This window comes from Simochromis diagramma, unplaced genomic scaffold, assembly GCF_900408965.1.
Source record: "Simochromis diagramma unplaced genomic scaffold, fSimDia1.1 OVJJ01000107.1, whole genome shotgun sequence".
In the NCBI taxonomy this organism is placed as follows: domain Eukaryota; kingdom Metazoa; phylum Chordata; class Actinopteri; order Cichliformes; family Cichlidae; genus Simochromis; species Simochromis diagramma.
The window spans coordinates 8,429,740-8,443,529 of record NW_024387209.1 but is presented as its reverse complement, the minus strand read 5'-3'; the positions used below and the strand labels follow the sequence as shown (position 1 = coordinate 8,443,529).

General features: G+C 39.3%; 1 protein-coding gene across 1 annotated transcript; it reads right to left on the bottom strand.

Moving 5' to 3' along the window:
- Positions 1-67: 67 nt before the first annotated feature.
- Positions 68-6,646, bottom strand: LOC120746153 (PI-PLC X domain-containing protein 1-like). Its single transcript, XM_040051463.1, has 7 exons — positions 6,181-6,646; positions 5,874-6,010; positions 3,495-3,620; positions 3,257-3,412; positions 2,722-2,828; positions 2,045-2,115; positions 68-1,156 (listed from the first exon to the last, which is right to left on the bottom strand). The coding sequence occupies exons 1-7, from the start codon at positions 6,281-6,283 to the stop codon at positions 882-884; spliced, it is 975 nt and encodes a 324-aa protein (XP_039907397.1). The 5' UTR covers positions 6,284-6,646; the 3' UTR covers positions 68-881.
- Positions 6,647-13,790: the final 7,144 nt, after the last annotated feature.

Genomic DNA, 13,790 nt, shown 5'->3' with positions numbered 1-13,790 from the left:
CCTTCATCATTTTGTTTGTGCGCATCGTCTGAGGATTCTAAATTTCTTAATTACAAACAAATCCAGGTACAAAAATCACAGATTTTTATTATTCGGGCAGTGTGACGGTAAATGTAGAATAACCAGGTGACATAACCCATGCGTTTCTTTGGACTGTAGAAGAAAGCCACGCAGTCAAAGTTTCAAACTCAAGAGTTGCTTGGTGTGGGGTGACAATGCTAATCACCAAACAGCACCCACACAGCTGTTTATAAAATACAATGTGAAAAATAAATATGAAAATATTTATTTAGAAATACCAGCATTTGATTAATTTACAGTAAAACAAAAAAGAAATGTAACATCATACAAGATATAGTGCAACACTTTGAGAGACCTAGTATTCAGCACGTTGTTCTCCAAGCTAACTATTGTATAGCTGTACGCTAATTAAAAGGCTGCTAGCATTCGTGATGTTGATAGTAAACACTAAAATTTGTAACATGTGGCATTCTGAAATGCAAAGATAAGACTTTCTGATCCCTAAAGAAAAGTTCACAGCACAGAGACGAGTTATGAGGTAAGAAAAATCATTGAAAAAGAAAAATGAATTAGAAATTAAAAATAAGTCAAAATAAAAAAGAAAATGCATATACGATATATAGATTGTCATATTTGTGCAAATATTTGTGGAAAAGTGTCCAGTAGTGCAAAATATAAAACTTTAACTACACTTGCACAGTGAATGTGTAAAGAACATGTAACCTGTGTACCTCCTTATAGTTTTAGGTAAAGCATGTTGAAATTAACCTGAATAAACATGTAGAAGGTAATGTGATGCTTAAAAAACAAAAGCATCAAGCACACAACTGTACAAACAGGATGGCAGGCTCACAAAATTATTAACTGGCACTTATTTTGGAGGATGCTGGCAGCTTCCTGCAGCCTCCGCCCACCAGTTTGTAGTTCAGCTCGACGACAAGCGAGCAGAACTCGCTCATACCGACGAAGTCACAGCACATAATGTTGACTCCCTCGGGTCCTGGCTGCTGCTCACCCGCCCAGTTGAGAAGCAGTGAGAGAGAGTTCAACGTCAACATCCTCATGCTCTGGAAAGGGTGCAGGAAGACGTAAAACATGGTCTCTGTCAGGTTCAGACCAGTGACGTAAAAACCATCTGGAAAACAAAACCGTCTGTAAAGCCGGTGCTTAAAGAAACGAACAGCAAATAAAACCTGAGGTAAAATAAATCCCAGCTAGCTGCAGAAGCAGTACACTTCAGAGTATTTTTACTACGTCACTGACATTATTATTATTATTATTATTATTATATTATTAAACTTATGAGAATACTTCTGTCCATCTTGTCCAGGACGTTCTTGTAAAAGATTTTTAATCTCAAGAGTTTTAAAAAAAATAAAATAAAGGTTAATAATAATTATATTATATATTTTGGTGGCTCAATCAACAGTATATGAATATTAGAAATTTGGTATTTAAAGGAATTATTCTGTTTTAATAAAAACATTTCATTTAAATTTTTGAATAAACCTTTTCAACTTTCAATAAAAACGTTCGCCACATGGGGGCAGCAAATCCAAATCCATGTTGGATTTTTATTGAAAGCCTGCGTAGTCTGAATACGCTTTGAATTTTGAGCTTAAGCATAAATTATACTTCTGCACTGAATCTGTCAATCCTACTACATAAACCCGCAAAAGTGTCCAACATTGTTAGCAGCAAGTATAGTTGTATGTGGCGTGGCTGTGTTGCCGTGGAGTTTCTCTCCGATTTTATCCACTGGCTTCCTGATGATTAAAAAAAATTACAGCAGAAGAAGCAGCATCAGAGGAAACAGTGGTACTGAAAGCCATCACAGGCTGTGTCAACACAGGATGCATATATATGTACAAACTAACATTTGTACCTTTGGCAGGTTATTAAATCCAGTAAACTACCTTTACAGTATATTCTGTATCCAGTACTTTTGCTCTAACGTTTTAAATACAGGTCTGTAATGCTACTATTTTCCCTCACTGCACTACTTGTTCCAACAACCTCATACCTGGTCTTCCCTGCCGTTGCTGGCCTTCCAGATAGGTGATCACTTTCTTAGGATCTGGGCTGTTAGCATACCTGAACACACAGGACAGGTTCAATCATTTCAGTGTTAGTGACATGACCAACTGTGCAGACAGTAGCCTTGAAAAGTAAAAGTAATCAGGCACTGCTTTAAATCTGTTTTTTTCCCCTAATGGTCACCAGTCAAAGACCCAAAAAGAAGGAGGGAGAGAAGACGACCAAGAAAACCACATAAGGTCTAAGGTTTGAAAATAGGAGGAAACAAACTATCTTTACATACGTGTATATATTACATGCAACCAGTGTTTACATATTTATTTAATATTGTATTTCACACCATGTCACACCATTTATAAATAAACCAACAAGCACGTATTATGTCTGACAGTGAACACACATTAAAATATGACACTCCAATTATGTCATATTTGAACCTTTGGCTGTTGCTGTTCTCAGTGTGGTTTAAAGTCACTGTACCAACATCTATTATTAATACTTTTGAGACACCAAGATGCTCAAAAACAAAACAAACAAACAAACAAACAAAAGAAGAACAGCTAATATTGCCAGAGAAAGTAATCAGAACCGAAATCACGGAATCGAAGACACTTAAGCTACGAAGTCTGTCTAACCCTTCTACATACGGTCTATGGATTTTACCAATAAGGTATCCGATTCCACAGCCCAGGGTGCTGCAGCTCCTGGTCGTCATAGGAAACAATGACCTGCTGACCTTTTGACCAACATGACCGCAGAGTGGGAGTTTCCTGCATGCATACACATGAATCAAACTGTCAGTTTATTAGGCACACTGTGCCAAAACCAATGCAGGCTAATAACATGATTACAGCAACACGTTTTAATTTTCGGAGCGTGACGTTTGTGGTGTGGTATATTAGCAGGTTTCTGGACTAGAGCAATACCTCTGATATTTGAAACACCTGAGTCGAAAAGAGTTTCAACAGAAACTGAACACCATGACCTAAATGATTAAAGGATTTATTGCAGGATTACAGTCTTAAATGCATTCGTTTTAGTCGGGGGTTCCCAATGAGCCTGTGGTTGAGATCAGTTCCATGTATTTATATCTACTGAAGTTAAAATGGTAAATCCTTATCTGAGAGGCTGAAAGCAGTGAATATTTGGCATTATTAAACTTTAGAAATCAATCATTATCCTAATAATGTCTATCTACCTGTGGTGGGCACAGCTTCCCTCTGAACAGCAGGAGGATGAACTCCATCATATGGGCGTGGTCTTCGTCACTTAAAGATTCGAAGTGTGAACAGGCAATGATTACAATCTCTTTGGGGTGAGCGTCCAGCCAGCCGGCCAGTTCATCCAGAGCCTCCTGCATGCAGACAGACATTAAAATTTGCTGTAAATTAGCTTTCACTCCGAGTATCAATGCAGTTTTGGTGTAGTTTACTGACCTTGACGGTTATTAGCGTGTATATGCCGTGAGCGAAAAACAATTTGCTGCTCCCTGCTGGCTTTCTGGCGATCCGCAGGTCCAAGAAACGAACACCAAGATCACACTGATCAGAAAGGACCGATAGCTGTAGCCAAGAAAGAGAATGAATATTGAAACACCAGAACCAAACAACGACAGAGACTCCACCATGTTGTACAGATGGCTGTATCTCTCTCCTGATCTCCTCTGTACAATTTCACATTTGCATTCATCACTCCATCACACCTGTTGTCTCTGATTTTCAGTCTAATTCTTGCGTAGTATGACATATCTCAGCTTTTTCTTCCTGTTTCAGGTTACTTGCTAGTCACTTTTTTTTTTTTAAATAGTTTTATAGATCCGCCTCTTCTTTTTTCTCCACTTGTGCAGCTTCCTCAAACTTTTTAATGACACACTGCTGAGATCTGCCAAGTTTTCAGCTGATAGTGCTAAAAAGAACATTTTATGTCTGTTAAACTCGTATCTTTGTTATTTTTCTAACATTCAACCCATTTTTGTGACAGGCTTCTAGTAACAAAACGCTTAAAGATACAGTTTAAAGTTGGTTAGATATTTTCATGTGTAGACACAACACTTGTTCCGTCTTTGCGTTAGGAACCTTTTTTGGATGCTGGAATGAGTCATACCTTAGTGTTAAGTGCCTCAACAAACAAAAAAAACATTCCTCTGAAAATGGTCAGGTTTAAGTACTAGGTGGAAATGATCAAATAAGCATCCAGATGTCCAAAGAAAAGCATTCAAGAACCTTCGGAAAGCCTGGAGAACCGCTCAAGACCACTTTAACAAAAAAAAATGAAGATAGTCTGATTAGAAGCAAAATATGAAGAAATGAGGGGCAGCTCGTTACACAGTACTGTATACAGTAAGTCATGATCAAACATCTTCCTCCTTCCAAACTAGGGTAGTTCAGTAATTATCAAATTATCAAAACCTCAGATGAATTCCCCAAACCTTTTACGAGGTAGGGAGCTTCACCTGAGGTGGTGCAGGTTCCAGGTTTGCTTTCATCTTTAGGGGGACCGTAAAATTAGTGATGTGACGTTCTGTATCGAGGCTTCGGAGCGTGTGTCGAGTAATGGAGGGGGCGTTTCCGCGAAGCGCGTATCGAGGCTTGCTTCATTTATGGGAGGAGCTGAAAATGATGACGTCCGAAGCCTCGCTGCCCGGCTGTACCACGTGACTGGTTCATGAAGTGGTTCGAACTTTGCCGCGAGATATGACAGCGATACAAACCCCTCAGACTTCATTCAAAAATGTGGGTGTTTGATGGAGAGTTGCGGTTAGTGAGAGTTTGGAGACCGTTTGGAGGTTTATGAGAGTGAGGAAAGTCAGGAGAGAATGGAGCCAGCTAAGAAGAGGAGGATGTCCTCCCCTGTGTGGGAACATTTTGATCTTATTCCTCCCAACAAGGTATGTAAATTTCTACAGAAGATGTATTTTCATGATACTGATGGTGCAATACAATTTATGTTGAGCTGTCTTGACTTTTGTACAAGGTGAAGTGTTTGCTATGTGCCAGGGAGCTGGGATATAACAACAACAACACCTCATCCATGCTTAGGCACTACAGAGCTTTGCATGAGAATAAGGGGGACACCGATTGTGGAGCAAGACCAGGTGAGCCATCAAATGCAATGATAATATAGGATGCAGTAATGTTACTAAATGATATAACAATATTATACAACTGTTATAAGTTACGTGTGTGATATTTATATTTGTGCTTTATCTTTATTGTCTTTCCTCAGGAGAACAATCTCAAATAGATGAAGACCTGGTCAGCATGGTGATTGAGGACTCCCAGCCATTTAGCATTGTGGAGGACAAAGGATTCAAAAGATTTGTTAAATCATTAAATCCTAGCTATGTTCTCCCCACTAAAAAGGTCATAAAAGCAGTGAAAATTTAGTTTTTACAGAATAAAATGTGAACAGGCAGGACTGAGGCTCAAAGCCTCAGTGTGTAGCTGTCCATACCTCAACGTTACAAAAGCACAACTACTGTCCACACCCCAACCACACCTCACCTCACAGTAAATGATCATTTCCATTTCAAGCATTTCCAAATAATCATTTCCCATACTGCCACTATAAATATACACAGTATACTGCCATCACTACAATATACATGTTTTACACACTCCTTTTGTTGTTGACATTTACAGGCTGTGTGCAAAATGCCACACTCTTCAAATTCATGCCAGCTATTATTTTTACGTCCAGTAGGTGTCCTACTAGAGCAAATGAAGCTTCATGAAGCTTCGCGTTGGGGTGAACCAATTGGATGAAAAGCTTCAGTGCTTCATGGGGCTTCATCTGCCCATCACTACGTAAAATACCTGCGTGGTGGCCCAGCGGTAAACACAGGGTCGAGTACAGCAGGGGAACAGCCTGTCAGTCAGTCTGAGGAAGCAGGACTCCGATCTCACCACAGGAGAGGAGACATCCAGGCTGAAGGACATGCTGTCATGGCTGCCTGTGGTGCGAGAAGAGCCTGTCAACAAGCATCTGAGACTATTTTTTTTTATTACAGTTTAACCTGAGATTAAGGATAATTATCTTTTTAAAATAAACATGTGATCTGTATGAGAGTGTTTTCTATTCTTTTCTGTCTTGAACTGGCTGAACTGGTTGCTCCTGTTTTACCAGGTAATGCCAGGTTCCACAGCGGGACGTCCAGCAGCTCCTCCGGCAAACGCGACATCCAGTCCGGGTTTCCTCCGAGCTGCTCCCGCTGTTTGTCCTCCATGTCTTATTACCGCCCTGCCCTACTACAGATGTTCAGCATGCTCTTTGAGCTTCTTCGGGATCTGAACACGGTTTATTTACCAACTCTTCCGGTTGTTGTCAATCTCCACTTCCTTTAGCGATTTTCAAAATAAAATCACCAAACGCGACGAGAGCTTGCTTAAAAAAACAGTAGAGTTAGAACACTAAAGTAAAAAGTACGGTAAAAATGTGTGCTAATTTTACATTTTAAATGAGAACCATAGTAGTCAATTTACCCCCGACACTAAAAAAATAAAAACAAAAAGAAAGCAAACAAAAAAAGAGCAAGACAACAGAGCTTGTCCTACCCCCACAGATTTTAGCTTTTCCTGATGTCTTGTCATTTAGCCCTGCTTTTCATAAAAACAATATCCCCCCCATTCAACTTCCGCACCCTTTCAGATTAAGCTTTAGGCAAGTTCATCAAACCCTCTTGCCCCCTGGGCCCGTGGAGTGGCCCTCTTTCTCCATCTACAGGAGAAAAGCTGAACTACATGATGCTTCTGCTTCACTGGGGTCTGTTGTACAGTACGTTGCAATACAAAGGCCATTTCATTAAAGCTCAGACAGAAAAACCTACATATAAAGTATAAAGAGCTCTGATGCCAAATCCAGTTTGTAGGCTGTATAACGTTAAAAATAAAAAAGTGTGTGGAGTTTGCATTTACATGTATAAATGTACGAAGCCAAAAAAAGGCCATATTTAGGGTTTCCATCGACACTGAAAATGTAAAAAAAATTTAATTGACAAGAAACACTTGCAAATTTACTGGAAGAAACAGAACATTTACAAAGAGACTGGAAAAAACCCAAGACTCAAATCAATTTAACTCAACTCAAGTTTTATTTATGTAGCGCCAAATCACAACAACCGCGAGGAACTTTATCTTGTTAGGTAAAGACCTTACAATAATACACTCTACCACTTGGCAACAATAGAAAGGAAAAACTCCCTTTTAGCAGGAAGTAATCTCTGGCAGAACCAGGCTCAGAGAGGGGTGGCCATCTGCAGCAACCATTTGGGTTTAGGGGAGGAGAGAGGACAAAAAACACGCTGTGGAAAAAGCCAGAGATTCATAATAACTACTGATTAAATGGCCCTTTTCCATCATCAACATCATTTAAATGTCTAATAGCTGCTATATAGACTTAATTTTGGCTTTCTCCCACAGTCCAAAGACATGCATGTCAGACTAACAGGCCTAAATTGGCCATAGGTGTGAATGTGAGGCTGAATGATTAAAGACAGTGAATGAATGATGAATGATCAGGTTAAAGATGCAATAAGGTTGTTGGTGCTCATTAAATTACCGGATGGAAGGGATTGCCAATTTTTGTTTATATTATACTATTAATTACTATTACTTACTTATACATTTTTATAGTGATGTTAATATATTATATATTTGTTAAAATTTCATTGCTATCAATTAATTAATTGTGCATTTTTCTATTGCAGTTCAAGTTTGGCAGTTTTTGTGTAATTACATATTGTGACCACTAGGGGGAAATCAGTGTGACGTGACAGCATGAAAAATGGCCTTAAATCAAGACACAGATGGCAGAAAACACACACACGGTCAAAAATTAAATGTAATAAAATTAAGTTATGATTTCAAAGCATTAATTTGTTATGGTTGTCTTCAGTTTCATATAATCAGGTGAAGCTGTTTTCACATGTAAATGCTCTAGAAATAATATACAGTGGGGCAAAAAAGTATTTAGTCAGCCACCGATTGTGCAAGTCCCCCCACCTAAAATGATGACAGAGGTCAGTAATTTGCACCAGAGGTACACTTCAACTGTGAGAGACAGAATGTGGAAAAAAAAAAAAAAAAATCCATGAATTCACATGGTAGGATTTGTAAAGAATTTATTCGTAAATCAGGGTGGAAAATAAGTATTTGGTCAATAACAAAAATACAACTCAATACTTTGTAACATAACCTTTGTTGGCAATAACAGAGGTCAAACGTTTACTATAGGTCTTTACCAGGTTTGCACACACAGTAGCTGGTATTTTGGCCCATTCCTCCATGCAGATCTTCTCGAGAGCAGTGATGTTTTGGGGCTGTCGCCGAGCAACACGGACTTTCAACTCCCGCCACAGATTTTCTATGGGGTTGAGGTCTGGAGACTGGCTAGGCCACTCCAGGACTTTCAAATGCTTCTTACGGAGCCACTCCTTTGTTGCCCGGGCAGGTGTGTTTTGGATCATTGTCATGTTGGAAGACCCAGCCTCGTTTCATCTTCAAAGTTCTCACTGATGGAAGGAGGTTTTGGCTCAAAATCTCACGATACATGGCCCCATTCATTCTGTCCTTAACACGGATCAGTCGTCCTGTCCCCTTGGCAGAAAAACAGCCCCATAGCATGATGTTTCCACCCCCATGCTTCACAGTAGGTATGGTGTTCTTGGGATGCAACTCAGTATTCTTCTTCCTCCAAACACGACGAGTTGAGTTTATACCAAAAAGTTCTACTTTGGTTTCATCTGACCACATGACATTCTCCCAATCCTCTGCTGTATCATCCATGTGCTCTCTGGCAAACTTCAGACGGGCCTGGACATGCACTGGCTTCAGCAGCGGAACACGTCTGGCACTGCGGGATTTGATTCCCTGCCTGTTGTAGTGTGTTACTGATGGTGACCTTTGTTACTTTGGTCCCAGCTCTCTGCAGGTCATTCACCAGGTCCCCCAGTGTGGTTCTGGGATCTTTGCTCACCGTTCTCATGATCATTTTGACCCCACGGGATGAGATCTTGCGTGGAGCCCCAGATCGAGGGAGATTATCAGTGGTCTTGTATGTCTTCCATTTTCTGATGATTGCTCCCACAGTTGATTTTTTCACACCAAGCTGCTTGCCTATTGTAGATTCACTCTTCCCAGTCTGGTGCAGGTCTACAATGCTTTTCCTGGTGTCCTTCGAAAGCTCTTTGGTCTTGGCCATGGCAGAGTTTGGAGTCTGACTGTTTGAGGCTGTGGACAGGTGTCTTTTATACAGATGATGAGTTCAAACAGGTGCCATTCATACAGGTAACGAGTGGGGGACAGAAAAGCTTCTTACAGAAGACGTTACAGGTCTGTGAGAGCCAGATATTTTCCTTGTTTGAGGTGACCAAATACTTATTTTCCACCCTAATTTACGAATAGATTCTTTACAAATCCTACCATGTGAATTCATGGATTTTTTTTTCACATTCTGTCTCTCACAGTTGAAGTGTACCTCTGGTGCAAATTACTGACCTCTGTCATCATTTTAAGTGGGGGAACTTGCACAATCGGTGGCTGACTAAATACTTTTTTGCCCCACTGTAACTAGACAATTATAGAGATGCTTGAATTCTGAGGAGTCCTTAAATTGAACCTTTTTACCTTGTGACCCTATGAAATTAACTTACTTGTTCTTGTGACTGTTAGGTTGGAGTATGACTCAGACAGCCAAATGACACTGTGATCATTTTAGATTAAGTTTCAGGTTACAATTTTGTTACTGTGTCTCAGTTGATACTCAGCAAATTTATTTAGTTTTGGCATTTTTGTGCATTTTTATTGGATAGGACTGTTTACAGGAAAGCAGAGAGAGGATAACAGACTCAAACCCAGTTTCCTGAAGGACCTTCAGTACATAGATTGTCAAGGAGACAATGTGAGTTATGGCTGGAAACCATCAAACTTACTGGTAATAGTAATAGTAACACTGGTAAAAGTAGACGGCACCTACCTTTATTTTCTCTAGTTATTTTAGCTCCACTATTAGGTTATCCTATTGGTTTCTCGGTAATCTAGGTCCAGGACTCATCTTAGGCTTAATATTTAGGACTGTCTTTTAAACAATGGTTTGTGTGGATTTCAGTCGAATTCAGAGTATTACTTGAGTGGAGTGTAAATGACAATAAAACCCATTCATTTGTAAATCATTTAAACTACGCAGTGCTGTAAAAAGCATATTTATTTTTGCTTATTTGTCACACTTACATGATTCACATATTTTAATAATAGGCAAAGATAACACAAGAAATTACAAAGTTCTATTTTTAAAGGATTATTTCATTCATTAAGAGAACAAAAGGTATCCAAACCTAATTGACACTGTGTGAAAAAGTACTTGGCCCCTAAACCTAATATCTGGCTGTGTCACCCTTGGCAACAAAAACTGCAATCAAGTATTTGCAATAACTAGGAATGATGAGTTTCTCACATCGCTCTGGCGGAATTTTTTGAAGAATTGTTTTAATTAGGAACATTGGAGAGTTTTCAACCATGAACAGCCTGTTTGAGGTCGCAGTCAGGTCAAAGCATCTCAATTGGAGATAAATTCAGACTTGGACAAGGTCACTCTGTTAGTTTTATATCAGATGTAACTCAAACCTTTCAAAAAATGTTACTTTTGAGATGAGATGAGATGAGATAGCCATAATTTGTCAGTTGCAGTTGTCTACAACCGAAACCTTGCCGACCATACATACAATACACAAACATCACATTGGGGAGACAGGTCAGGCTAGGTAGCAAAGGAAAAAAACAGCGAAATGTGTAACACAAAAGGATAATACAGGAATGCACAGATACCATCACACCATACCACAATAAAACACAGACAAGCAACATGGGAGAGTATTCCAGTGTGTACAGCTGGATCTGGGACCACTGCAATCTTCAGTCGCACCTCCAGCTGATCCGCTGTCCACATCGGATTAGAGGTAAGAATGGGAGGAGGCGCTGGATTTGGGGAAGGGAGGGTGATGGTGAGGGCGTATCAGTATCAGTGTACATGTGCATGTGTGCGTGTGTGTATCCTGTGTCTCATCAGTCCACAGAATATTTTCCCAAAAGTCTTAGGAATTATCAAGATGTTTTCAGGGAAATGTGAGATTAGCTTTTAAGTTCTGAAACAAAAATACTGCAAGAAAACAGGTGGTTGGTTCCAGAACGCACTTCCAACTTGATTCTTTGAAAAACATATGGCATCTATTTCTTGTAGAAATATAGACCAACAAGAAACAATAATTTCTTAAAACTTGGAAAAAAACTAAAATTAATTTAATCTAATTCAACAAGTTCAAAGAGTGGTAAAAAAAATTGTGCAGTCTCTTTCTTATTGTTGAACTCTGACCTTAACTGAGACATGTGAGGCCTGCAGTTCTTTGTTGTTTCTGGTTCTTTTGTGACCTCCTGGATGAGTTGTTCTTGGAGTACTTTTGATAAAACGGCCGCTCCTGTGAAGCTTCACCACTGCTCCAACTTTCCTCCATGTGTGGATAATGTCTCTCACTGTGGTTCACTGGAGTCCCAAAACCTTAGAAATGGCTTTGTAACCCTTTCCAGACTAGTTTCTTTAGCTTGTGGTGTGATGTGTTGCCTTTAGAGATCTTTTAGCCTGCTTCGCTTTGTCACACAGTGAAATTGAACTAAGCTTTCAAAAAAAATGATGTTAATTACTTTTAATTCATTATTTTACAAAAGTGGCAAATCTTTTTTTTCCCACACAGGGCCAGGTGGGTTTGGATAGTTTTGTTCTCTTAACAAATTTAAATCATAATTTAAAAACTGCATTTTGTATTTAACTGTGGTATCTTTGTCTAATATTAGAAATTCTTAGTCTTGATGCATGCTCAATCATCCAGGTTTTCAGGGTTCGTGTGTGGATGCGAGGAGGAGATGACCCAAATGCAGGACTCACGATGCAGGATACGGAAGTTTATTATAGTGAGTGGATGGACAGAACATGAACGCTGACTGGCTGAACGATTGAATGGCTGGCTGACCTGAAAACACACACGGGAACGATGGCAGTGACAACCTCGATGACAAGACAATGGACTGGTGGAAACTGAGGACTTAAATATATTTACTGAATGATGAGTGATTAGAGACTGGTGAGTGAACTTAATCTGACTAATGACACAGGAAGGAAAATGGCACAGCAAAACAAGAAATGAGACTGAGTGAGAAATAAACAGAGCATGAAAAACTGAAAACACTGGGTCAGTGACCCAGGAACCCTGACACAGGGAAGCAAATCCTGGATGACCAATCCTGGATGTTTTTCCCACTAAAAACGCCACGTCAAGATGAACTGAATCGACTTTTGGGGATTAGAAATTGTTTGATAATATGAGATGTGACAAATTTGCAAGTAAAATACACAGAATTGTACTATATTTCTTATTTAAAGGGCTGCAAAATTATATATATCAAATATTGATATAATATATCAATATTAATATATATTAAATCTACATTTATTGATCAATACATGACACCATTGTAGTCATCCTCACTTAAGGAGGAGATGAGTCTGCTTACAGAGCAGAAGTCCCAAAGTGAGGAAGTAATCTGACACCAAAGAGCAACACAGAAACAAAAAAACAAGAAACTCGTCATAAACTTCAGGAAATACAGAACAGAGCCCTCCAGCAGCTTCCTCTCAACACCACAGCTGATGTAAAAAAAAAAAGCACAGCAAAATTTGCATTTTCTGAAAATCATGAAGAAAAACAACTTCCAGGAAACGCTGCAGGTGACCTTTTACCATTCCACAGTAGGAAGTGTGCCAACATACATCCTCACAGTGAGGTATGCTGGCTGCTAAGGAGCTGACTGAAACCTCTACCAAAGGTCTTCAAGACAGCCCCCCCTCCCCCAAAAGAATCATTGGTTGCCTGCTTCCTTTTTTCCAAGACATTGCACACATATGCTACCTTTTTTCCAGAGACCAAAACATTATAAAAGACTGCTCTCACCCCGGATACCAGCTGTTTGACCTCCGGCCCACAGGCAGGCTAACGGTCATTAAAAACTAAAAATCATTAAGATAGATTTATTAAAAATTCTACTTGAAGGTCACTACCACTCTCAACCAACATACAAAATAAGCACCCACACACACTCTTACAATAACACTCCCTATATATTTATATTCTATGTATTTTAGGTTAATTATTATACTCGATTCTCGTGGTTAAAACCTTTACTCGCACAAAACCGTACACTGGAAACCACCCGACTCAGCACTTAATGACTCTGACACTTTTTGGTCCAGCTTCCTCTTTTATATTATGGGCATGTGGTTCTTTGTGGTGCCTAATGTTAAATTCTCCTTTTATCAGTGGCCGCTTGTGTGCTTATGTAACATTTTTTTTAATTGTAAATTCAAATATGTGACCGGAGTTGATCCCCAAGTGTTGCTGTATCCTAAATTCAATGTCAATAGAGGCTCTTTGTTCTATTCTATTCTATTCTGTTTTGTTCTGTTGCACGCTATTCATGTTTTTCACTGGAAAACAAAAAAGTCTGGAAGAGTTATGTGATGCTTTAAAAAGTATCTGGTGGAAAATAGTTGAACAAAACAACAAAAAAGTTTCAGAGAATACGAATAATTTGATGATTTCATCGTCTGTGGCACATAATATAATTAAATCTCTGTCCACAGGGGAAAAGGTGGAAAACAAATACTGAATACTGAATAAAGCACTTAGGCAG